At 45.6% G+C, this 27905-nt stretch overlaps 1 protein-coding gene across 5 annotated transcripts in view; it reads left to right on the top strand.

Moving 5' to 3' along the window:
• TMTC3 (transmembrane O-mannosyltransferase targeting cadherins 3) overlaps window positions 1-27905 on the top strand; it is a 114204-nt gene that overhangs the window by 13497 nt on the left and 72802 nt on the right. For all 5 annotated transcript variants that reach the window (XM_069764392.1, XM_069764390.1, XM_069764389.1 and 2 more), the window contains exon 2: window positions 13147-13366. In XM_069764392.1, the coding sequence (XP_069620493.1) occupies window positions 13178-13366 (189 nt within the window). In that variant the 5' untranslated portion in view covers window positions 13147-13177. The remainder of the gene's footprint in view (window positions 1-13146; window positions 13367-27905) is intronic.

The raw sequence follows: 27905 nt of genomic DNA, 5'->3' as shown, positions 1-27905 counted from the left end.
CATATGAGCTCCTAATATTACCGCCAGACTGGGCATATGGGCTCCTAGTATCACCGCCAGACCGGGCATATGAGCTCCTAATATCACCGCCAGACTGGGCATATGGGCTCCTAGTATCACCACCGGGCATATGGGCAGTGGGCTCCTAGTGTCACCGCCAGACCGGGCATATGGGCAGTGGGCTCCTAGTATCACCGCCAGACCGGGCATATGGGCTCCTAGTATCACCGCCAGACCGGGCATATGAGCTCCTAATATTACCGCCAGACTGGGCATATGGGCTCCTAGTATCACCGCCAGACCGGGCATATGAGCTCCTAATATCACCGCCAGACTGGGCATATGGGCTCCTAGTATCACCACCGGGCATATGGACAGTGGGCTCCTAGTGTCACCGCCAGACTGGGCATATGGGCTCCTAGTATCACCGCCAGACCGGGCATATGGGCTCCTAGTATCACCGCCAGACCGGGCATATGGGCTCCTAGTATCACCGCCAGACCGGGCATATGGGCTCCTAGTATCACCGCCAGACCGGGCATATGGGCTCCTAGTATCACCGCCAGACCGGGCATATGGGCTCCTAGTATCACCGCCAGACCGGGCATATGGGCTCCTAGTATCACCGCCAGACCGGGTATATGGGCAGTGGGCTCCTAGTATCACCGCCAGACCAGGCATATGGGCTCCTAGTATCACCGCTGTGCTCTGCTTTAAGGCCGGCGCTAACACAGTCAGTGCAGGGAAACTCTCGGCAGCAGCGCGTGCATTAGCAGCGCTTTTGCCGAAAGCAGTTTTAACTCTGTGGACGCCGGCGGGGGATGTGGCAGGCATCAGAATGTGAGTATGTAGTGTTTTTTTTTTTTTTTTTATAACTTTTACAATGGTAACCAGGGTAAATATCGGGTTACTAAGCGCGGCCCTGCACTTAGTAACCCGATGTTTACCCTGGTTACCTGGGTGCTGCAGGGGGACTTTGGCATCGTTGAAGACAGTTTCAATGATGCCGAAGTCGTTCCCCTGATCGTTGGTCGCTGGAGAGGGCTGTCTGTGTGACAGCTCCCCAGCGACCACACGACGACTTACCAACGATCACGGCCAGGTCGAATCGCTGGTCGTGATCGTTGGTAAGTCGTTTAGTGTGAAGGTACCTTAAAGGGACTCTGTCACCCCCTCCAGCCGTTATAAACTAAAAGAGCCACCTTGTGCAGCAGTAATGCTGCATTCTAACAAGGTGGCTCTTTTAGTTTTGTGTTCATGTATTACTAAAATAAAGCGCTTTGAAACTTTTCAAAAATGCCTATCTTTGTACTTGGAGGCGGGTCTGAAGCCTCCTCTGTGAAGCGCCCAACTGCCGTCACTCATCTCTTCTGGGGCGATGGTCACCGCCCCCTGCGCGCTGTTCTTCTTAAATCCGGCGCCTGCGCTGTGCGTGCTTGCCTGGGGCAGGCGCAGTGTTCATTGGCCGTCATAGCTCAGATGCCGGGTTCCTGACTGCGCCTGTGCGGGCAGTGCGGCCACCCTGTTACTGAATCCCGCCCCGCACTGTGTTTTGCATTATGCACAGTGCGGGGCTGGGATTCCTGGGCAGATTCCTGCACAGACCGACGCTCGAAGGCGGGGAACCTGGGGGAGCGTCTGACAAGCGCAGTGCGCATGCCCAGGAATCCCAGCCCCGCACTATGCATAAGGCATAACACAGTGCGGGGCGGGGATTCAGTAACAGGGTGGCCGCACTGCCCGCACAGGCGCAGTCAGGAACCCGGCATCTGAGCTATGACTGCCAATTCTCAATGCGTCTGCCCCAGGCAGGCGAGCACAGCGCAGGCGCCGGATTTAAGAAGAACAGCGCGCAGGGGGCGGCGACCATCGCCCCAGAAGAGATGAGTGACGGCAGTTGGGCGCTTCACAGAGGAGGCTTCAGACCCGCCTCCAGGTACAAAGACAGGTATTTTTGAAAAGTTTCAAAGCGCTTTATTTTAGTAATACATGAACACAAAACTAAAAGAGACACCTTGTTAGAATGCAGCATTACTGCTGCACAAGGTGGCTCTTTTAGTTTATAACGGGTGGAGGGGGGGTCACAGTGGCACTTTAAGCCTAAAGGTACCTTCACACTGAACAACTTAACAATGATATTGCTAGCGATCCGTCACGTTGCAGCGTCCTGGATAGCGATATCGTTGTGTTTGACAGGCAGCAGCGATCAGGATCCTGCTGTGACATCGTTGGTCGGAGCAGAAAGGCCAGAACTTTATTTAGTCGCTGGATCTCCCGCAGACATCGCTGAATCGGCGTGTGTGACGCCGATTCAGCGATGTCTTCACTGGTAACCAGGGTAAACATCGGGTTACTAAGCGCTGGGCCGCGCTTAGTAACCCGATGTTTACCCTGGTTACCAGTGTAAATGTAAAAAAAAACAAACACTACATACTTACATTCCGGTGTCTGTCGCGTCCCCCGCGTCCGCTTCCCTGCACTGTCAGCGCCGGCCAGCCGTAAAGCAGAGCACAGCTGTGACGTCACCGTTCTGCTTTACGGCTGGCGCTTAGACAGTGCAGCGAAGGTGACGGCGAGGGACGCGACAGACACCAGAATGTGAGTATGTACTGTTTTTTTTTTTTTTTTTTACATTTACAATGGTAACCAGGGTAAACATTGGGTTACTAAGCGCGGCCCTGCGCTTAGTAACCCGATATTTACCCTGGTTACCGGGGGACTTCGGCATCGTTGGTCGCTGGAGAGCTGTCTGTGTGACAGCTCTCCAGCGACCACACAGCGACGCTGCAGCGATCGGCATCGTTGCCTATATCGCTGCAGCGTCGCTTAATGTGACAGTACCTTAAAGCTAGGTGTCAATGATGGCTGATGACATCAAGCCCTAATCCCATTACCCTGATGCCTCAGCATGAAGGTGGTGTGTTCTCTCGCTCTCTCTCTCTCTCCCTCCTTTATTTGCCTAAAAAAAAAAAAAAAAAAGCCTTCATTGCTGTGCAAAAACGTGCATTTTTGCCACAGCGATTTTCCTGCCAAGAGATGCAGAAATTTCTGCAAGCAGATGCTCAACGTGCGCACATGGCCTTACTCTCCAGTCTAAGGCCGGTTTCACATTTGCGGTTGTGTCCGCAGCGTTTCTTCCGCAAATATCCGCATGCGGTCGATTGCGTAAGGAATGCGCCAAAAAAAGCATTGCTGTCTATGTGAACGCATGTGGCCTCAAGCACATGCGTTTGCTTGCGTTCGTGAACGCATGCGTTGCACCAGAGAAAAACATGTCTAGACACTGATTAGCCACCCCCCACATACAAGGTGATGAAGGGAGGGAGTGGACAATTGCAGGTCACTACGCAGCAGAGAAGCTTTCCAGACGCAGCAGATCAGACACAGGAAGGAATCTACACTCAGAACAATGTGAGTATATCCTAGCCAATGCCTTTATTTTCTATTTTCTGTCTCTACATGTCCTAATTTCTTCCATTTCTTTCTTTCTTTCTGCATGCATCAGAATGTCGTCGTCTTCTTCTGATGAGGAGCAACGTCCTGGGCCTTCTGAAGCCGAACATGTCGGTGAAGTGAGTACTCACCTCCTCAGATTGGTAAGTATTCACTGTCACATCTACACATGTGACAATTTTTTTTTCCATTTTTTTAGATCACTTCTTCTGCGGCAGAGGCTGGGCAGGAGCAGCGGGGTCACGGTTGAGTGTAAAGGCGGCAGCGTGTAAGTATACCTGGCTGACTGTTTACTGTATCCTCACTTTAGTATTCTTGAATCTTCCTTTCTTTCCATTCCTATTTCTTTACATTTTTCTTCTGGATTCCTTTTGTGTCTTGACTTTCCTTATTCATGCCATTTCTCAGCCTCTGTTTTCTTTCTTTTCCTTATGTTAATGTATCCAACATTAATGTCTGTATTTAATTTTAAGGTTCCAGAATGGGATGAAGACCTCATAGAAAATGACCTCCTCATCTCCCTGGTCCAGGAGCAAGTCCCGTTGTGGGACACCCGGGTTCCACAGCACTCGGACAATGTGACGATCTGGCGCCTATGGAATGAGGTGGCCAAAGCAATGTGGGATGGCTGGGACAACACCCCTACTCGGGTCCGTACTGCATTTTGTAAGTATTGGAATGCAGTGTAAAGCAGCAGAGACCTTGGCCGTGATCACACAACTGTGTGTGATGAGAGAAACTCTCAGGATTTTCTCTCATCACACACAGTTGTGTGAGCACGGCCAAAAGTACATTGTCTAACCATAAGTTTTTGTTTTTTCAACAGTGCTCAAAGTCAAAACACGTTGGCATTCGATGAAGGACCGCTTCAACAAGGACCTGCGTCAAGAGAGCTGTGTTCCCAGTGGTTCAGGAGCAAGGGTCTGAAAGTACAAATACCATCACGTTCTGGCATTTTTAAGACCGGTCCTTGCCCAGAAAACGTAAGTATTTCTCCCGTGCATTAGGTTGTGTTATATTGCCATTACCTGTATGTTTCTATTCCACAGGAGTTGGCGTCTGGTTAATTTTTATTGATTTTTTTTTTTTTTTTTTTTCCTTTTTTTTCACAGCACATGGAGCAGCACTGTTGGCCTAGGTTCTTGATCGGTCCTTAATCAGACAGCCACGGACCCGTCCCAGCCATCCTGCAGCGCTGCAGCAAGTGGGCCTGCCACACAAACTGGAGACCAGGAAGCTGGTCCATCAGGTGTTCCCCTTTCCCAGTCCTCTGCCTCGGCCCCTTTCTTGGGGGGCTCCTCCCAGCAGGGGCAGAGGGCATCGGACAGGTCCCTCATGCCCGAGTTTTTGCACTTGAGCTCGGTTTTTCACGAAGGACTCAAGGCTTTGGGTGACAATGGATATGTCCCTTACCCACATGAATACACGTATCCAGGAGGTCACCAAAAGCCTTGACCAAGTAAAAGCCGACCTCCAGAGGCCAGCACATCATTTATTTAACCAAATTGAGCAGGGCATGTCGGAACACCTTACTCCTGATCTCCAGCTGAGTGTCATGCAGGCCTGCAATGCTGCTTATGTGCAGGCTATGCAGCAGAGTCGGTATTTTCAGCAGACCGTGGCGGCATATCCACCTGTGCCGTCACTGTCACGATTAACATCAATGCCGACCTCTGCTGCATACCACTGCACGGCCACCTCTATTCCTAGCACTGCCGGACACCAGTACAGCACCACCACCATGCCGAGTGCTGTAGGACAGTCCACCGCCACCACCATGACAACCGCTGCTCCTGCTTGGACCTCCTCCACTGACACCACGATGCAGCAGGACCCTGGCATGGCCTTCCGTACCGCCACCACCAGGATGCAGCAGGACCCAGGCATGGCCTTCCGCTCTATGAGCACTATGGACTCTGGCATGGCTGCACACTCTACGAGCACTATGGACTCTGGCACAGTGCAGCCGGACCCTGATAGGTCATCAACCACAACCATGCCACGACATATGAGCCCACCGAGGCTTTCCAGAACCCGGCACTCCCAGAAAGGGAGAAAAAATAAACAGTGGACTCTTAGTATTCCTCCCCCCTCACCTCCCAGTTTGTCTATAATGTCAGGTTTGTCTCACCCTTTCAGTGCGTCTTAGGCCTCTCATGTGTTAAGCCCTATCCCCGAACTACCAGACCCCACAAGTTTCATTGCCCCTTCTCCTGCCCACCCCTGCGTCGTCCACTGTTAGCCAGGCCTCACTGCTTCACACCCCCCCGTTTACATAACTCTACCCCAAGCAGGCGCAGGTAAATAAAAAGTTTGTGTATAACAAAATAACACACACCGTGCGCCGAACACTTAATTTTTTGGCCACATCATAGCTCCAGTAGTTAGCAAGTAAAAGACTGCAGCTTTATGTGTCTTTAGTATACAGATATGAGGTGGGCCAAAAAAATAATACTTGTATCATCTCCATAATCTCTTCCTTCTGCTTAGTCTGTGACTAGTGTTGCAGACTGAAGAGAAAATGGTGGAAATACAATGCAGAACTATACTCAACAGGTCAGGTGTCCAAAAACTCATTAGTTAGGACGCCTGACCTGGTGAGTAGAGAACTGCCTTGTATAACCTCCATTTTCTCTTCTGTGTACATAATCTATTACACACAAAGAGAAGGGACGATGGAGGTCATACACGGCATATCTATGCTCACCTGGACATGTGTCAGAAATAGTGAATTCATGAGGCTGTTATATGTGCATCATGAATTCATTATTTCTGACACCTGACTTGATGAGCATAGATCTGTTTTGTATTACAGCCATTGTCTCTTCAGTCTGTGTCCAATGGATACTGCATAGCAGAACAGAATCAGGACGCAATGACGACAAAAACATTACCACTAAAGCAACATGGCTGCCCTCACAATAGCAGTATGTGGTCAGTATTTTATATCAGTATTTGTAAGACAAAACAAGGATTGGAACAATTAGAGGAAAATTATAATGATAACATATCTAGCACCTCCGCTTTTATCCCCCACTCCTGATTTTAGATTACAAATACGGATATTAAATACAGACCAAATACTGCCAGTGTGAGGACAGCCTTGGTTTGTAGAGGACATACATAGGAGACACAGTCAAGATACCAAAAAATAAAGTTTATTAACGAGAAATATTAGTAACATTTAAGAAAATAACTGGTATAGATAAAATCCTAACAGGAGATTTACACAACATTGTCCTGCCATGACACACGTCCAATATCCGAATAAAAAAAGGCAGCAAATTGGTCCCGCATGTGGCCAACTTCAGCTGTTGACCGCAGTGGGGGATGCTGGTAATCGGGTAGCGGGTGTGCAACTGGTTCATCCAGTTCAATGTTGGGCCGCTTTTTAGCCATTATGTAAAGGTACCGTCACACTTGGCGACGCTGCAGCGATACCGACAACGATCCGGATCGCTGCAGCGTCGCTGTTTGGTCGCTGGAGAGCTGTCACACAGACAGCTCTCCAGCGACCAACGATGCCGGTAACCAGGGTAAACATCGGGTAACTAAGCGCAGGGTCGCGCTTAGTAACCCGATGTTTACCCTGGTTACCTTCCTAAAAGTAAAAAAAAAAACAAACACTACATACTTACCTACAGCCGTCTGTCCTCCAGCGCTGTGCTCTGCTCTCCTCCTGTACTGGCTGTGAGCACAGCGGCCGGAAAGCAGAGCGGTGACGTCACCGCTCTGCTTTCCGGCTGACCGACGCTCACAGCCAGTACAGGAGGAGTGCAGAGCACAGCGCTGGAGGACAGACGGCTGTAGGTAAGTATGTAGTGTTTTTTTTTTTTTTACTTTTAGGATGGTAACCAGGGTAAACATCGGGTTACTAAGCGCGGCCCTGCGCTTAGTTACCCGATGTTTACCCTGGTTACCAGTGAAGACATCGCTGAATCGGTGTCACACACGCCGATTCAGCGATGTCTACGGGGAGTCCAGCGACCAAATAAAGTTCTGGACTTTCTTCCCCGACCAGCGACAGCACAGCAGGGGCCTGATCGCTGCTGCCTGTCACACTGGACGATATCGCTAGTGAGGACGCTGCAACGTCACGGATTGCTAGCGATATCGTCTAGTGTGACGGTACCTTAATTGTGCAGAACCACACAGGCTTTGACCACCTCGTCGACTGTAAACACTTTTAGATTAATGGCTGATGCAAATATGCGCCATACTAGAATCCCAAAGGTACACTCTACTGTTCTTCGGGCCCTGCTCAGTCTGTAGTTAAAGATCCTTCTAGTGTGGTTCAAGTCCCGACTGGAATATGGCTTCAGTAGGTTTTCACACATATGAAAGGCCTCATCCCCAACCATAACAAATGGCATCGGTGGACCTTGAGTGTTGGGGAGAGGCCGTGGAAAATTAAAATTTTTGCCATACACACGGCAGCCCAGAGTTCTTAAAAGTCTGGGAATCGTTGCCACGGCCAAAAGCTCCATTGTCCACGGCGATGAAGCAACAGTCTGCATCATCTATTGCCATAAGCACCACAGAAAAATATTTTTTTATAGTTGAAGTACTTCAATCCTGTCCTGGCTGGTTTGATAATGCAGATGTGCTTTCCATCCACTGCTCCCAAACTGTTGGGGAAATCACACACACTCCAGAATTTTTCTGCAATTCCAATCCACATGTCCAAGGTGGGTAGGGGTATAAACTCATCCCGGAGTACATTCCACAAATCCTGGCAGGTGTCCGCAACTATTCCCGACAGGGTGGATGTTCCAAGTCGGTATTGGAAGTGGAGTGATGATAAACTCTCTCCGGTTGCCAGAAAACTGGAAGAAAATAAAAAAAGAAATTACAATCAGTTGCATTTATGGTGTTGTTATGCTAAAGACATAAAGGGAAATACCAAAAAAATACATGTCAGAACACCCAAAATTTGCCATGCCATTAGTTTAGATTTGTTACGTACCTTAATGTAACCAACAGACGTTCCTCTTGTGGAATTGCTCTACAGAGCTGGGTGTCCTGTCTCGGGATGGCTCCTTGGACACGAGAAAGCAAATCTTGGAACGAGTCTTGAGACATCCTGGTTTATTCCGGGAATTTCTCCGGGTTGGCATTAAGATTGCCATACAGCGTGTGATAGGCTCCACGGCTTTCACGTAGTTTAATAATGGGGTGTCTCCAAAAACGCCTAAGACGTCTCCTCCGTCTTTCTCGATTTCTGTCTTGCTGCCAAGCAAACACACAGGCAAGAAACAGCTGGATGCTGAAATGCAGGTTGAAATAAAAGCTCTCCATTCGAAGATCCATCAGGATACAGGAGCAAAATCTGAAGATTTCAGCTGTTCAAGGGTCTATATAAAGATATCCCATAATATACTCCCTCTGTAGTCACATTGGCGGTGTCTGGTTATCTAGATTTTTCTCCTGTAAAATTTGTCACCAAGCGCACAAAAAACGCAAAAGCAGGAAAAAACGCATGCAAACGTGGCATTTTTTTAACCGCATGCGTTCCTGCATGCATCTAAAAATGCCGTATTTGTACGTGTTTATATGCGTTTTTTCCTGCACTTGCGGATGCGGATTAAACGCTGCAGATTCTAACGCAAATGGGAAACTAGCCTAACAGAAGGTGTATCACCACATGGAAAACTTTAATTTACACATAGAACAAAATCTATATCTCTAAAATATTAGACAGTGATTGGAAAATGATGCTAAAATACAGCCTCAGTATTCATTACCGAGAGAACATTGCACAACTTAAAGGGACACTGTCACCTGAATTTGGAGGGAACAATCTTCAGCCATGGAGGCGGTGTTTTTGGGTGTTTGATTCACCCTTTCCTTACCCGCTGGCTGCATGCTGGCTGCAATATTGGATTGAAGTTCATTCTCTGTCCTCCATAGTACACGCCTGCGCAAGGCAGCATTGCCTTGCGCAGGCGTGTACTACGGAGGACAGAGAATGAACTTCAATCCAATATTGCAGCCAGCGGGTAAGCAAAGGGTGAATCAAACACCCAAAAACCCCGCCTCCATGGCTGAAGATTGTTCCCTCCAAATTCAGGTGACAGTGTCCCTTTTAAACATGAAATGACTGACAATTTGTCATTTTTCTGTACCCTACAAGAATGCCCACCAATCTTTATACACGGGGCTGCTGCAGTAAGATGTGTTTAATTAATTAAAGGAAATCTGTCAGCAGATTGCTATATGAGGACAGCATGAGGTAGGGCTGAGGCACGGATTTCAGTGATGTGTCACTTATTAGGCTGTGTTTACATACAATGAAGGTTTTATCACTAGGAGATCATCACTGCCTGGACTAGATGGATGCGCCTGCTATACTGACCACGCTTCTTCTCTGATAAGCAGCTCACTGTCAATATGCAATGTACATTAAGAGCTGCGATGTGAGCAAGGTTGGCTTTCTGACCTCTGTTACATATAAGAACTTTGATAGTTTACTGGGTGCACAAGTTATGACAAAGTGATACATCATCGGAATCAGGCTCACTTTCCTTATATGATTCTGCTCTCAGAATAAATGGCCACAACCTGGTGACATTACCTATAAAAGGTACACACTACTTAAAGAGGTTGTCAACTACTTGTTCATTGATGTCCTGTCCTTAGGCTAGGTCATCAATGTCTGATCAGCTGGGGTCCAACACCCGGCTCCCCCGCCGATCAGCTGTTATCTGTGTTACCATTGGCTGGGCATACTCACTTGCAAAGCTGTCCGTCTTCTGATAATGGCAGCGGCTGGGTACTGCACTCCGTCTCCTATGACTTCAATCTAGTTGCATCTCGTTAAACCACTACATGTTTGTATTTCTGGCCTTCCACACTAATAACAGCTGATCGGCGGGGGTCGGACCCTTACTGATCACACATTGATGATCTATCCTAAGGATAAGTCACCACTGCTAAAGTAGAGGGAAAACCTCTTTAATGCATGAGTCTCGCTGTAACTGGCGTGCTCCTCGCTGGAAATCTACTCCAGTCACTAATATCTCCAGTAAGTTAGCCTGCTAAAGTGGCATAGTATTTAAAGAATTTGACAGGCAGGCTGAGACTGATATGAAAACGCCAAATATTTTTGAGCAACTTTCGAGTCGTTCGAAAATATAATGACCTAAGGTAGTTTGCGCCACATTTCTGGCATAAACCCCTTAGTGATGTATGGCGGACTAATCATTCTTAAGGAGTTAAACCTTCTGCTATACAACTTAATTTGACAGGCCCCATGCATTAATGTAAAGGTGTGTCCAGGTGTGTGCTATAGAGGGTGCCGAAATGCTGGTGTAGTCCAGTATCTGACCCCTCCCCTGGGAAGTGCCCAGTCTGCCTTATGTTTTTGGTTGCTATTGCTGTGGTCGGAATTGAACGTGCAGCATAGTTGTAGATGAGCGCTACTGCTCTGTTGTGTCTGGTGGTCTTAGGCCATGTTCACACGTTCCTGATTTCCCTGCTGTTTTTTCTGCACTAAAAACCGCAGCTCTTGGCAGAAAACGCAGGTGCGTTTTTTGGTGTGTTTTTGATGCGGTTTTTAGTGCGGTTTTTTATGCAGTTTTCTCTGCAGAGTCTGTGTTTTCTAGGAAGTTTTTTTTAGGGTTAAAATGGCTGAAAATACCCTAACCCTAACCCTAGTTCTAACTGTAGTGGGGGGGGGGGGGGGGGGGTAATTTCTTTATTTTATTATTGTTACTACCTATGGGGGTGATAAAGGGGGGGGGTCATTTACTTTTATTTTTATTTTGATCACTGTGACGTTATCACAGTGATCAAAATGTGCCTGGAACGAATCTGCCAGCCGGCAGATTCGGCAGGCGCACTGCGCATGCGCCCGCCATTTTGGAAGATGGCGGCGCCCAGGGAGAAGACGGACGGACACCGGGAGGCCCGGTAAGTATAAGGGGGGGAGATGAGGGCACGGGGGGGGGGCGTCGGAGCACGGGGGGTGGCATGGGAGGGTGGGATTGGAGCACGGGGGGGCAGCCACACTCCGCCCACGCACTTCCTGCTGCAGCGGTTCTGCACCACAAACCGCAGAAAACCCGCAGATATTTTTTTCGTCTGCGGGTTTTACTGCGGGTTTGACCCTCACAATGGAGGTCAATGGGTGCAGAACCGCTGCAGTTCCGCACAAAGAAGTGACATGGTCCTTCTTTTTTACCGCAGCTATTCAGCGCGGCTTTTTTAGTGAATTTCCGCATCATGTGCACAGCGGTTCCTGTTTTCCATAGGGTACATTGTACTGTACCCTGCATGGAAAACAGCTGCGGACCCGCAGCGGCAAAATCGCGGCGGTTCCGCAGTAAAAACCGCATTGTGTGAACATGGCCTTAGGGTATGTGCACACGTATTCTGGAGGACTGTGGATTTTTCCGCAGTGGATTTGGAAAAACCGCAGTGCAAAACCGCTGCGGTTTTTCCTGCTGCTTTATCGCGGTTTCTACTGTGGATTCTTCTGCGGCTTTACACCTGCAGTTTTCTATTTGAGCAGGTGTAAAACCGCAGCGGAATCCGCACAAGAATTGACATGCTGCGGAAAATAAACTGCTGCGTTTCCGCACGTTTTTTTCCTCAGCTTGTGCACTGTGGATTTTGTTTCCCATAGGTTAACATGGTACTGAAAACTCATGGGAAACCGCTGTGGATCCGCAGCTGCAGAAACGCTGCGGATCCGCAGCAAAATCCGCAGCGTGTGCACATACCCTTACATAACCAAGCGCTGTACTCTGCTGTAGCCATCTGCTCCATAGATACTGCATGGAGCTCCAGAGGTCATCCAAGCCAATCTTTCAAGTCCTGTGCTCAGTGATGTTCTAATGTTCATTGGGGGTGTCAAGGGTGGGACCCCCAATAGGCTGATGTGTTTGTTCTCTATCTGAATAAGTGATAAATTAATTTCATGGGGTAATTTTTTTAATTACCAGGGCTGTGGAGTCAGTAAACCAAACCTCCGACTCCTCAATTTCCATGACACCAACTCCGAGTCCACCAAAATGGGCTCCAACTCCACAGCCCTGTTAATGACTACATAATCTTTGTATAATCAAATGTTTCTTTGTGGACTTTGCCAAACATGTATAGAGCCATCATTTCCTGTAAGATGGCGCCTGTAGTGGCAGTCCGTCCATGTGCTTCCTCTACGGGCAGGACCATGCTGTCAGCAATGCTTGTAGGGGTGGATACTGCACATTATTACTTTACCGAGCTCCTAATTGCCAAGGCTTGCTTCATCACTCCAGTCTGACTACTTCCAATACGCTTGTTGAGGATTCTTGTTGATATCATATATATCATTAGTTTTCCATCTCTTATTGTGGGAATAGGCTAGCTGACACATGTATGGTGATTGGGCAGTAATCGGCTCATTTAGACACTATAAACCCGTAACTAATTTCGGGCCCTTTATGACTTGTCCCTTCTCATCTGTAATGACTCTTCAGCCTGTTAATTAGCTGCTTGCTTCTTTTCTGTGAGTTTCTGTACCCACAATTAACTTTAGACTTTACAAAAGATGCAGGATCCCATGTCCTAGTGATCAGTTGAAGTTTCACAATGTGGACCCCCAACAATCTAGGTTGCATTAGTCCTTGAACTCTGAATTGAAAAGTTTTAATAATTCTATGGATAATACGGTTTATAACGTGTTTTGTTTTGTTTTTATGTCCCCTTTAGTGACTTAGGTCTCAAGAAAGCTCTGAAGAAGATGGCTGACGTTACCCTAAAAGAAATAGGAGTGTTGACCTGTGTTGTCATATTATGTTATTGGAACAGTCTCTTCTGTGGATTTGTCTTTGATGATGTGTCAGCAATTTTGGACAATAAAGACTTGCATCCTACTACACCTATTAAGAAGCTTTTCCAAAATGACTTTTGGGGGACACCAATGTCTGAGGTTAGTATGAATGTACTTCCCATTAAAATACTTGGTCAAGTATCTGAATGTCAACCCCGAGGTCTTCACTATAAGATGACCAATGACTCGGTTCACTAGATATCTTTTTTTAAACCAAATACTTTTTTTATTGAAGAAAGCAGAAAAGATACCATTACATACATAAGTATACAAATGCTATTACTTTCCCCGTTTTTTAATAAATGAAAATGCAACCAACACATCCCCCCCAATAACAAGGAAACATCCCCCCCTCCTGTCACGCTTCAACAATCCATGTCTATGTATTATAGTATTGTACACATTATTATGACCCTAATATCTTTTCTCTGACAAGTTCTGCAGAGGCCGGTCCAGGAAAGTCCAGCCAGCCCCCCCAGATGTTCTCATAATGGTTCATTTTGCCTCTTTTTATGTATACGCTCCGCTCCATGAGAACTACAAAATTGACTCTGTTCACAAATTCCTTTCTAGTAGGAGGATTTCCATCTAACCAGTGCAATGTTATAGTCTTCCTTGCAACATAAAGCATTCTGGCTATTGCCAGCCTGCCCCATTCATCCGACACCACCTCCTCTACATGTCCTAAAATACATGTCAATGGGTCTCGACTCGAGTAATATTTGTTTCCGTCACTCTTTCCACTAAGCTTAGAACCACTATCCAAAATGCCTGTAATCTTGGATAAGACCACAGCATATGAAGAATATCCGCTTCATCCATTGTACACCTCGGGCATCCAGAAGTCCGCCCTTAGTCCAGCCTTTCTCATCCACACAGGGGTCCTGTATACCCTGTGTATAGTGATAACTGTGACACCCTCCCACATTCACTTATAGATATTTTAGGGACATATTGTAAAATTGACTCCCACTGGTCATCCGATATGTCTCACAAATCCCTTGTCCATTTAGATCTAGCCATCAGTGGCTGTCTATCCAGAAACGTATCCAACAATCCCCTATAAATTAGTGATATAAGACCCCTAGTATCCCTGTGTGGACCAAGTATATTCAACATAATGTTACTCTGTATCACTATCGGTGACCTTCTCCACTGTCTAGAGAATGCATGTCGCAGCTGCAGATACTGATAAACCGTTCACTAGATATCTGATGGCTCATGCCACAGGATTGTATCCCTCCCCCATAATCAGTTGGATCCATATAGAATCTGAGCCTGATGTTTAGGCAAACTAGAGTTCCATGTACTAATGGCTAGTCGCAGTACTGTGAATCAGGGCTGAGTGACTCTCATGGCTTTCTGTGTGATTTAAAGTGATGCCTCTAGAAGAATACCTCCATAATACTCTATACTCTATCATGTCTTGCAATCTGTGAGAAAAATGTGTAAATTATATTGTATCTAAGTAGAGAAGGGTGGACATCTGGATGTTTGGCATCGGCGGGTTCGGCCGAAAATGTACAAAACGTTTGGGTACCAGAACAGTACCCGGACCCCATTCACTTGAATGGGGGACCCGAACATCCAGTATTTGCCATGATGTCATGTGCATGACAGCACGGCAAACACCTCTTCTGATCAGCGGTAAGATCATCACTGCCGGTCAGACAGACCCTTTTCCCACGCTGTCAAGACAGTATGAACGCTCAGCTGTGATCGGAGGTATAAACTTTACCTCCAGTCACTGGTGTCAGCTGATGGACTACTGCTGCCATCATCCGACACCTGCTGCTGCTAATAACAGCAGGAGCAGCTGATGGGAGTATTCATCAGCCAGCTCCTTAATTGTAAATAAAGAATTAAAAAATGGCGTGGGTTCCCCTTTGTTTTTGATAACCAACCACACAAAACTCACAGCTGGGTGCCGCAATTCTCAGCAAAGTTGGTTATCGGCGTGTCCCCATGCCGTATTTTTTTTTATTCAATTAATTTTCTAATAATTTATCAAATACAGCAAACAGCCCAGTAAGTGACACATCACTGGCATCTGTGGGTGTTATTATTTTTCACTATATCGGTTGATTGGATTCCTCCACCTCCACCCAATTTCACATACCCTCTCTTCCTCTGTGTCATGTTCTTATAGCTTTATGTAGTGGGCCTGTGTCTCCAATTCACAATAACACTACCTGTGTTTATTCATCTTGTTTTTTTTTGGCTGCATAACTGTTTAATGGCTTTGCTTGCCCTTTTTGAATAAACCACAGTTTTTTTCCCCATCAAATCATACAACTATGGTACTAAGCACTTTACTTTGCAACATGTACACATATATTCACTTATTTGTCTTTTCAGTCATGTAATTTTCTATCTTTTCCTCTATTATCATTTTTTCCATTTTCTATGTTTCACACATGTTCTGATTACATATACATTGATATATGTATGTGCTCATGTTAGTATTTGCACTTTGTGTTTTGATTACAAATTGTTTTTTTTTGTTTTCTTATTTGTATATACACTACAGTTCAAAAGTTTAGGGTCACTTAGAAATGTCCTTATTTTGGAAAGAAAGGCACAGTTTTTTTTCCAATGAAGCTAACATTAAATGATTCAGAAATACATTCTATACATTGTTAATGTGGTAAATGACTATTCTAGCTGCAAACGTCTGGTTTGTAATGCAATATCTAATAGGTTTTTAGAGGCCCATTTCCAACAACCATCACTCCAGTGTTCTTATGGTACTTTGTGTTTGCTAACTGTGTAAGAAGGCTAATGGATGGTTAGGATACCCTTGAAAACCCTTGTGCAAGTATGTTAGCACAACTGAAAACAGTTTGGCTGATTAGAGAACCTATAAACCTGACCTTCCTTTGAGCTAGTTGAGAATCTGGAGCATTACATTTGTTGGTTCCATTTACCTCTCAAAATAGCTAGAAAAAAAGAACTTTCATGTGAAAGTCAACAGAAACTGAAGATTTCCTATAACGGTGTGTACTACTCCCTTCAGAGGAGAGCACAAACAGGGTCTAACCAGAGTAGAAAGAGAAGTGGGACCCCCCGCTGCACAATTAAGCAACAATACAAGTACATTAGAGTCTGTAGTTTGAGAAATTGACGCCTCACAGGTCCTCAACTGGCAGCTTCATTAAATAGTTCACGCAAAACGCCAGTGTCAACGTCTACAGTGAAGAGGCGACTCTGGGATGCTGGCCATATCTTAGACTGTCTAATAAAAGTAAAATATTAATATGGGCAAAAGTACAGACATTGGACAGAGGAAGATTGGAAAAAAGTGTTATGGACAGACGAATTCAAGTTTGACGTGTTTGGATCAGACAGAAGAACATTTGTGAGATGCAGAACAACTGAAAAGATGCTGGAAGAGTGTCTGATGCCATCTGTCAAGCATGGTGGAGGTAATGTGATGGTCTGGGGTAGCTTTGGTGCTGGTAGAGTAGGAGATTTGTACGAGGTGGAAGGGATTTTGAATAAGGAAGGCTATCACTCCATTTTGCAGCGCCATGCCATACCCTGTGGACAGCGCTTGATTGGAGCCAATTTCATCCTACAACAGGATAATGACCCAAAGCACACCCCCAAATTATGCAAGAACTATTTAGGGAAGATGCAGGCAGCTGGTATACTATCTGTAATGGAGTGGCCAGCGCAGTCACCAGATCTCAACCACATTGAGTTGTTGTGGGAGCAGCTTGACCGTATGGTATGCAAAAAGTGCCCATCAAGCCAAACCAACTTGTGGGAGGGTCTTCTGGAAGCATGGGGTGAAATTTCTCCAGATTACCTCAGAAAATTAACTGCTAGAATGCCAAAGGTCTGCAATGCTGTAATTGCTGCAAAGGGAGCATTCTTTGACGAAAGCAAAGTTTGAAGAAGAAAATTATTTTTTAAAATTAAAAATCTTTTACGAACCTTGTCAATGTCTGGACTAGATTTTCAATTCATTTGGCAACTCAGTTGATTAATAAAAGTATGAGTTTTCATGGAAAACACTTAGAATTTTTCTATCTACTGGCTAACACGGTACCAAGATATATTTCTTTCCTGCATGGAAAACACAAAATCGTTTGGGTGACCCTAAACTTTTGAACGGTATTGTATCCCAGTATACTATTATTATTATTATTATTATTATTAGGTATTTTCTGTCATATAGGCCCCTGAAAGTCACTTTAAGCCTGCCATCACACTATCAGTATTTGGTCAGTATTTTACCTCAGTATTTTTAAGCCAAAACCAGGAGTGGGTGATAAATGCAGAAGTGGTGCATATGTTTCTATTATACTTTTCCTCTATTCGTTCCACTCCTGGTTTTGGCTTACAAATACTGATGTAAAATACTGACCAAATACTGCTAGTGTGACGGCAGCCTAAATGTGAGTTGGTCCCTAAAAAAAAAAATTAAAAAAAAAAAAAAATTGTTTTGTTGCAAAAACGAGAAATCGCTAGTCAACTTTTAACCCTTATAACTTCCTACCAAAAATTATTGTTTAAAAAATTGTGCTGATGTAAAGTAGACATGTGGGAGATGTTATTTATTAACTATTTTGTGCGATTTGACTCTCTGATTTAATGGCATAAAACTTAAAAGTTTGAAAATTGCTAAATTTTCACCAAATGTGAGGTTTTTTTTTTCATAAATACAAGTCATATCAAAAAAATATTATTACTATCATAAAGTACTATTTGTCATGAGAAAACACTCAGTGGGATCCATTGAAACATTCCAGAGTTATTACATAAAGTGGCAGTGGTCAGAATTGTAAAAATTGTCCTGGTCAGGAATGTGAAAACAGGCTTTGGGGTGAAGGGGTTAACTTTTTTCTTTTCGCTGAAATTTAACTTTAGACTAATTTTTTTTTTAATTTTTATAAGGGTAACAGGATAAAATTAACCTCAAAATTTGTAACGCAATTTCTCCTGAACATGCCGATACCCCATATATGAGGAAAAAACACTGTTTAGGCACACGGAAGATCTCTTAAGGGAAGGAGCGTAGTTTTACTTTTTTAATGTAAAATTTCCTGGAATAATTAGCAGACGCCATGTTGTTTGGAGAGCCCCTGATGTGCCTAAACAATGGACTCCCCCAACAAGTGACCTCATGTTGGAAACTAGACAACTTAAGGAACTTATCTAGATGTGTGGTGAGCACTTTAAACCCCCAAGACCTTCACAGAAGTTTATAAGGTTGAGCCGTGAAAATGAAAAAAAAAAATGCACAAAAATGATCTTCTCACCCCAATTTTTTATTTTCACAAGGGTAACCGGAGAAATTGGACACCAAAAGTTGTTGTGCAATTTCTCCTGAGTTTGCAGATACCCCATATGTGGAAGAAAACCATTGCTTGGGTGCATCGGAGGGTTAAAAGGGAAGGAGTGGCATTTTGGAATGAAGACTTACGGTAGTTGAAATAGTCTGTGGGCTTCATGTCACGTTTGCAGAACCCCTGATATACCTAAACAGTGGCAGTGCCCAACAAGTGCCCCGTCTTTGGAACTGATCTACCTTTACCTGGTATGTGAAGTTTATAATTTAGTGGCATATGTGAGTTGTATAGTGTTTCACAGGTTGTCATATGTCAGTTGTATAAGTCAGAAATGAATTTAGTGATCCATGGATATGTGGTACAGTCTGAAGCATTCTTTCATGCACAGGCCAAGTTTTTCAGGGCAGATGTTGCGTTGAAAAATGGTGTCCTTGCGTACTACCCTGTAACACGTTCGGCACCCCTTTTGCGACTTACCTTTTTTTTTCACTTTGATAGACCTTCCCCAGGAAACGTTGAACTGGTACGATACGAGCACCTTCAGTTCCGAAGGTACTGGGGCCCGCTCTTTCCTGAGTGCCAAATATCTGGGCCTTAATCACTACCTCCTGGAACTGAAGGTACAACATAGTGGTCTGGCCTGCCCATCATGACAGCAGGAAAGCATTGTCCCTTACCATCTGTGCAATGTGCACTTCCAGCTTCTTGTACTACACCATGGCCTTTCGGCTGAAGGACTTAATCAGAGAGATCAACGGCCCCCATGTTTTTTGCTGTACCCCATTTCACTGTCCGGTTTGCATACCTGTGTAGAGGTACTTTGTACATTGCTGAGGGTTCTGCCATCACCATCTATGGTGGTCAAGAAAAAGACATCCCTCTTGTACTTGACCTCCAGCAGGTGGTTGCTACATTGGGCTCTGCTCTCACCCCTTGTGGATATTTGCCAATTAGCGGTTTCAGGAGGCCTCTTTGATTTTTGCAGATAGTACCGCAGGCTGCGGTATCTCTCTCAGAGAGGGACTTGAAGAGTTGGATGCTGGTATAAAAGTTATCCACATAGAGGTTATAACCTTGATCCAGCAGTGGGTGCACCAAGTCCCACACAATTTTCGCACTCACTCCCAGGACAGGGAGTTCAATCCGGATGTCCTTCTTTTCATGAACTCTAAACCTACTGGTGTACACTGAGGTACTCTCACACAGCTTAAAGAGTTTAGGTCTGTACTTGGCCCTCTTGCTAGGCAGGTGCTGATGGAATTTGAGCCTCCCCTTGAAATGGATTCCACACAGATGTCACTTTGGCACACGTACACTTCAGCAATGTTCGATGACTGCCCGAACTTTGAACAGACGGTCAAGGTTGGGGTCATCTCTCGAAGAACACAGGGCATTATCATTATAATGCAGAATTTTGTGGATGGCCTTAAAATGTGTCTGGGTTATGGCCATTCGTAGCAGTGGGATGTTGTATAATACACTGCTCAAAAAAAAAAAAATAAAGGGAACACAAACAGAATATAACTCCAAGTAAATCAAACTTCTGTGAAATCAAACTGTCCACTTAGGAAGTAACACTGTTTGACAATCAATTTCACATGCTCTTGTGCAAATGGAATAGACAACAGATGGAAATTATTGGCAATTATCAAGACACACTCAATAAAGGTGTGGTTCTGCAGGTGGGGACCGCAGACCACATCTCAGTACCAATGCTTTCTGGCTGATGTTTTGGTCACTTTTGAATATTGGTTGTGCTTTCACACTGGTGGTGGCATGAGACGGACTCTACAACCCACACAAGTGGCTCAGGTAGTGCAGCTCATCCAGGATGGCACATCAATGTGAGCTGTGGCAAATAGCTTTGTGGGTGTCTGTCAGCGTAATGTCCATATGCTGGTGCGGTTGGCCCTGTGTTATGAATAGGTAATTCAGAACCACAATGGACCTTGAAGTTCAGAGCACACAAAGTGACCTGACAATAACCAAAAAACATAGGACGAGCTCTGAGACGTGGAAACTCTGCTGACCGCAATCCCTAATCCTATCACACCACACTAGAGGTAGCCGTGGATTGCGCCTAACGCTCCCTATGCAACTCGGCACAGCCTGAGAAACTAGCTAGCCCTGAAGATAGAAAAATAAGCCTACCTTGCCTCAGAGAAATCCCCAAAGGAAAAGGCAGCCCCCCACATATAATGACTGTGAGTTGAGGAAAATACAAACACAGAGATGAAATAGATTTAGCAAAGTGAGGCCCGACTTACTGAATAGACCGAGGATAGGAAAGATAGCTTTGCGGTCAACACAAAAACCTACAAACAACCACGCAGAGGGGCAAAAAGACCCTCCGCACCGACTAACGGTACTCACTCTGCGTCTCAGAGCTTCCAGCAAGCAAGAAAAACCAATAAAGCAAGCTGGACAGAAAATTATAGCAAACAAAAGTCACACAAGCAGAACTTAGCTTATGCTGAGCAGACAGGCCACAGGAACGATCCAGGAGGAAGCAAGACCAATACTAGAACATTGACTGGAGGCCAGGATCAAAGCACTAGGTGGAGTTAAATAGAGCAGCACCTAACGACTTAACCTCATCACCTGAGGAAGGAACCTCAGAAGCCGCAGTACCACTCACATCCACCAACGGAAGCCCATAGACAGAACCAGCCGAAGTACCACTTGTGACCACAGGAGGGAGCTCGACCACAGAATTCACAACAGTACCCCCCCCCCCCCCTTGAGGAGGGGTCACAGAACCCTCACCAGAGCCCCCAGGCCGACCAGGATGAGCCATATGAAAGGCACGAACAAGATCGGCAGCATGGACATCAGAGGCAAAGACCCAGGAATTATCTTCCTGACCATAACCCTTCCACTTAACCAGATACTGGAGTTTCCGTCTCGAAACACGAGAATCCAAAATCTTATCCACTATATACTCCAACTCCCCTTCCACCAAAACCGGGGCAGGAGGATCAACAGATGGAACCAAAGGTGCCACGTATCTCCGCAACAACGACCTATGGAATACGTTATGGATGGAAAAAGAATCTGGAAGGGTCAAACGAAAAGACACAGGATTAAGAACCTCAGAAATCCTATACGGACCAATGAAACGAGGCTTAAACTTAGGAGAGGAAACCTTCATAGGAATATAACGAGATGACAACCAAACCAAATCCCCAACACGAAGTTGGGGACCCACACAGCGTCTGCGATTAGCGAAACGTTGAGCCTTCTCCTGGGACAAGGTCAAATTGTCCACTACATGAGTCCAAATCTGCTGCAACCTGTCCACCACAGTATCCACACCAGGACAGTCTGAAGACTCAACCTGCCTTGAAGAGAAACGAGGATGGAACCCAGAATTGCAGAAAAATGGCGAAACCAACGTAGCCGAGCTGGCCCGATTATTAAGGGCGAACTCAGCCAACGGCAAAAAGGACACCCAATCATCCTGATCAGCAGAAACAAAACATCTCAGATATGTTTCCAAGGTCTGATTGGTTCGTTCAGTCTGGCCATTTGTCTGAGGATGGAAAGCCGAGGAAAAAGACAAATCAATGCCCATCCTAGCATAAAAGGCTCGCCAAAACCTCGAAACAAACTGGGAACCTCTGTCAGAAACGATGTTCTCTGGAATGCCATGTAAACGAACCACATGCTGGAAGAACAATGGTACCAAATCAGAGGAGGAAGGTAATTTAGACAAGGGTACCAAATGGATCATCTTAGAGAAGCGATCACAAACTACCCAAATGACCGACATTTTTTGAGAGACGGGGAGATCCGAAATAAAATCCATAGAGATATGTGTCCAAGGCCTCTTTGGGGATCGGCAAGGGCAAAAGCAACCCACTGGCACGAGAACAGCAGGGCTTAGCCCGAGCACAAATCCCACAGGACTGCACAAAAGAACGCACATCCCGCGACAGAGACGGCCACCAAAAGGATCTAGCCACTAAATCTCTGGTACCAAAGATTCCAGGATGACCAGCCAACACCGAACAATGAACCTCAGAGATAACTTTATTAGTCCACCTATCAGGGACAAACAGTTTCTCCGCTGGGCAACAATCAGGTCTATTAGCCTGAAATTTTTGCAGCACCCGCCGCAAATCAGGGGAGATGGCAGACACAATTACTCCCTCTTTGAGAATACCCGCCGGCTCAGGCAATCCCGGAGAGTCGGGCACAAAACTCCTAGACAGGGCATCCGCCTTCACATTTTTAGAGCCCGGAAGGTACGAAACCACAAAGTCAAAACGGGAGAAAAACAGCGACCAACGAGCCTGTCTAGGATTCAACCGTTTGGCAGACTCGCGATAAGTCAAGTTCTTGTGATCAGTCAAGACCACCACGCGATGCTTAGCTCCTTCAAGCCAATGACGCCACTCCTCGAATGCCCACTTCATGGCCAGCAACTCTCGATTGCCAACATCATAATTTCGCTCAGCAGGCGAAAACTTCCTGGAAAAGAAGGCGCATGGCTTCATCACCGAGCAATCAGAACCTCTTTGCGACAAAACAGCCCCCGCTCCAATTTCAGAAGCATCAACCTCGACCTGGAACGGAAGCGAAACATCTGGTTGACACAACACAGGGGCAGAAGAAAAACGACGCTTTAACTCTTGAAAAGCTTCCACAGCAGCAGAAGACCAATTGACCACATCAGCACCCTTTTTGGTCAAATCGGTCAATGGTTTAGCAATACTGGAAAAATTACAGATGAAGCGACGATAAAAATTAGCAAAGCCAAGGAACTTTTGCAGACTCTTCACAGATGTCGGCTGAGTCCAATCATAAATGGCCTGGACCTTAACAGGGTCCATCTCGATAGTAGAAGGGGAAAAAATGAACCCCAAAAATGAAACCTTCTGAACACCAAAGAGACACTTTGATCCCTTCACAAACAAAGAATTAGCACGCAGGACCTGGAACACCATTCTGACCTGCTTCACATGAGACTCCCAATCATCCGAGAAGACCAAAATATCATCCAAGTATACAATCAGGAATTTATCCAGGTACTCTCGGAAGATGTCATGCATAAAGGACTGAAATACTGATGGAGCATTGGCATGTCCGAATGGCATAACCAGGTACTCAAAATGGCCCTCGGGCGTATTAAATGCAGTTTTCCATTCATCGCCCCGTTTAATACGCACAAGATTATATGCACCACGAAGATCTATCTTGGTGAACCAACTAGCCCCCTTAATCCGAGCAAACAAATCAGATAGCAGCGGCAAGGGGTACTGAAATTTGACCGTGATTTTATTTAGAAGGCAGTAATCAATACAAGGTCTCAGCGAACCATCCTTCTTGGCCACAAAAAAGAACCCTGCTCCCAATGGCGATGACGACGGGCGAATATGACCCTTCTCCAAGGATTCTTTTACGTAACTCCGCATAGCGGCGTGCTTAGGTACAGATAAATTAAACAGTCGACCCTTAGGAAACTTACTACCAGGAATCAACTCGATAGCACAATCACAATCCCTATGCGGAGGTAGGGCATTGGACTTGGGCTCATCGAATACATCCCGGTAATCAGACAAGAACTCTGGGACCTCAGAAGGGGTGGATGATGAGATAGACAGAAATGGAACATCACCATGTACCCCCTGACAACCCCAGCTGGACACAGACATTGATTTCCAATCTAATACTGGGTTATGGACTTGTAGCCATGGCAACCCCAACACAACCACATCATGCAGATTATGCAACACCAGAAAGCGAATATCCTCCTGGTGCGCAGGAGCCATGCACATGGTCAGCTGGGTCCAATACTGAGGCTTATTCTTGGCCAAAGGCGTAGCATCAATTCCTCTCAATGGAATAAGACACTGCAAGGGCTCCAAGACAAACCCACAGCGCCTAGCAAACTCCAAGTCCATCAAATTCAGGGCAGCGCCTGAATCCACAAATGCCATGACAGAATAGGAAGACAAAGAGCAGATCAAAGTAACGGACAAAAGAAATTTCGACTGTACCGTACCAATGGTGGCAGACTTAGCGAACCGCTTAGTGCGCTTAGGACAATCGGAGACAGTATGAGTGGAATCACCACAGTAGAAACACAGCCCATTCTGACGTCTGTGTTCCTGCCTTTCAGCTCTGGTCAAAGTCCTATCGCACTGCATAGGCTCAGGTTTATGCTCAGATAATACCGCCAAATGGTGCACAGATTTACGCTCATGCAAGCGTCGACCGATCTGAATGGCCAAAGACATAGACTCATTCAGACCAGCAGGCATAGGAAATCCCACCATGACATCCTTAAGGGCTTCAGAGAGACCCTTTCTGAAAATAGCTGCCAGCGCACATTCATTCCATTGAGTGAGCACGGATCACTTTCTAAACTTCTGACAATAAATCTCTATCTCATCCTGACCCTGACACAGAGCCAGCAAATTTTTCTCTGCCTGATCCACTGAATTAGGTTCATCGTACAGTAATCCGAGCGCCAGAAAAAACGCATCAATATTACATAATGCAGGATCTCCTGGCGCAAGGGAAATTGCCCAGTCTTGAGGGTCGCCACGTAATAAAGAAATAATGATCTTAACTTGTTGAACTGGGTCACCAGAGGAGCGAGGTTTCAACGCCAGAAACAGTTTGCAATTATTTTTGAAACTCAGAAATTTAGCTCTATCTCCAGAAAACAAATCAGGAATAGGAATTCTTGGTTCTAACATAGAATTCTGAGCCACAAAGTCTTGAATATTTTGTACTCTTGCAGTGAGATGATCCACACATGAAGACAGACCTTTAATGTCCATCACTACACCTGTGTCCTGAACCACCCAAATGTCTAGGGGGGAAAAAAAGGCAAAACACAGTGCAAAGAAAAAAAAATGGTCTCAGAACTTCTTTTTTCCCTCTATTGAGAAGCATAGTACTTTGGGCCTCCAGTACTGTTATGAATAGGTAATTCAGAACCACAATGGACCTTGAAGTTCACAGCACACAAAGTGACCTGACAATAACCAAAAAACATAGGACGAGCTCTGAGACGTGGAAACTCTGCTGACCGCAATCCCTAATCCTATCACACCACACTAGAGGTAGCCGTGGATTGCGCCTAACGCTCCCTATGCAACTCGGCACAGCCTGAGAAACTAGCTAGCCCTGAAGATAGAAAAATAAGCCTACCTTGCCTCAGAGAAATCCCCAAAGGAAAAGGCAGCCCCCCACATATAATGACTGTGAGTTGAGGAAAATACAAACACAGAGATGAAATAGATTTAGCAAAGTGAGGCCCGACTTACTGAATAGACCGAGGATAGGAAAGATAGCTTTGCGGTCAACACAAAAACCTACAAACAACCACGCAGAGGGGCAAAAAGACCCTCCGCACCGACTAACGGTACTCACTCTGCGTCTCAGAGCTTCCAGCAAGCAAGAAAAACCAATAAAGCAAGCTGGACAGAAAATATAGCAAACAAAAGTCACACAAGCAGAACTTAGCTTATGCTGAGCAGACAGGCCACAGGAACGATCCAGGAGGAAGCAAGACCAATACTAGAACATTGACTGGAGGCCAGGATCAAAGCACTAGGTGGAGTTAAATAGAGCAGCACCTAACGACTTAACCTCATCACCTGAGGAAGGAACCTCAGAAGCCGCAGTACCACTCACATCCACCAACGGAAGCCCATAGACAGAACCAGCCGAAGTACCACTTGTGACCACAGGAGGGAGCTCGACCACAGAATTCACAACAGCCCTGGGTTCCTCCTAATGCAGGACCATGCCAGACCTCATGTGGATGGAGTGTGTCAGCAGTTCTTGCAAGATGAATGCATTGAAGCTATGGACTGGTCCGCCCGTTCCCTAGACCTGAATCCGATTGAACACATCTGGGACATCATGTCTTGCACCATCCACCAACGTCACGTTGCACCACAGACTATCCAGGAGTTGGCGGATGCTTTAGTCCAGGTCTGGGAGTAGATCCCTCAGGAGACCATCTGCCGCCTTATCAGGAGCGTGCCCAGGCGTAATAGGGAGGCCATACAGGCACGTGGAGGCCACACAACAATACTGAGCATCATTTTTGTCTTGAGGCATTTCCAGTAAGTTGAATAAGCCTGTAACTTCTTTTTCCACTTTGATTTTGAGCATCATTCCAACTCCAGACCTCCATGGGATTTACGTTGATAATTTGTAGGTTTTATTGTTCAACACATTCCACTGTGTAATGAATATAAAGATTTATAACTGGAATATTTCATTCAGTGATATCTATAATGTGGGATTTTAGTGTTCCTGTTATTTTTATTTTGAGCAGTGTATATCTACACTCCAATTTTGCCATAATTCTAGCTTCTTCAGGATCCCCACATGAAGGACAAGGCCCCAAAACTTCATAGTAAAAAATGATGAATCAGGGTTTTGTGCCAAAATTTGATGAGCGTACAAATTAGTTTGGCCCACCATGAGGTTAACAAAGAAAAAGACTTTGATAAAGTCTATTTTGTGAGGCCAGTAGTGTCAAACTTGATTCATGATTGCGTCACAAAATCAGGAATCAGTGACTCATCATTTTCAGGGGCGCGGTCCATAGGGGGTCAGTAATGGGGGTGGGGTTCACCTTCTTTCCTGGGGTGTTTTAGTGGCCGTTCAGCAGCACCTGAGGAGGAGGGCGAGGAGTCAAAGTCTGATAAGTAAAGAAAGGTAGGATCCTCTCCCTCACTGTCAGTGTCAGAGGCAAAGAAAGTGTATGCCGCCTCCACTGAATAGCGTTTTTAGGGCGATTTTTTTTTTTTTTTTTTTTTTTTTTTTTTTTTTTTTTTTTTTTTTATAATGCGTATGTGGTGTTTGTGTCAGTACTTTATTTAGTTGTGTGCGTGAGAGTGCTTGGTGTAAACTTTTTTATTTTCAAAGATCAAGATAAAAGAAAAAAAAGCTGCGACGGGGAAAAAAACCTGAGGAAGTAGAAAACAGCAAGCACTAGTGCTGATCAGTGAACTGCGTCACTAATCAACGCTTGGCAGCTGCTGTATGTGCACACGGAGGTGGTGCAAATGAAAGGTGGTGGGAGGTAATAAGGGGAGCGAGGGGGATTGTTGTGAATTCTGTTGTCAAGCTCCCTCCTGTGGTCATGAATGGTACTTCGGCTGGTTCTGTCCATGGGCTTCCTCTGGTGGTTGTGAGTGGAGCTGCGGCTTCTGAGTTTCCTTACACAGGTGACGAGGTTAATTCGTTAGCTGGCTGCTCTATTTAACTCCACTTAGATCATTGCTCCATGCCACCTGTCAATGTTCCAGTATTGGTCTAGTTCTCTCCTGGATCGTTCTTGTGACCTGTCTTCCCAGCAGAAGCTAAGT

Source organism: Ranitomeya imitator, chromosome 4 (assembly GCF_032444005.1).
Source record: "Ranitomeya imitator isolate aRanImi1 chromosome 4, aRanImi1.pri, whole genome shotgun sequence".
Lineage (NCBI taxonomy): Eukaryota > Metazoa > Chordata > Amphibia > Anura > Dendrobatidae > Ranitomeya > Ranitomeya imitator.
This window is presented reverse-complemented; position numbering and strand designations above follow the sequence as displayed.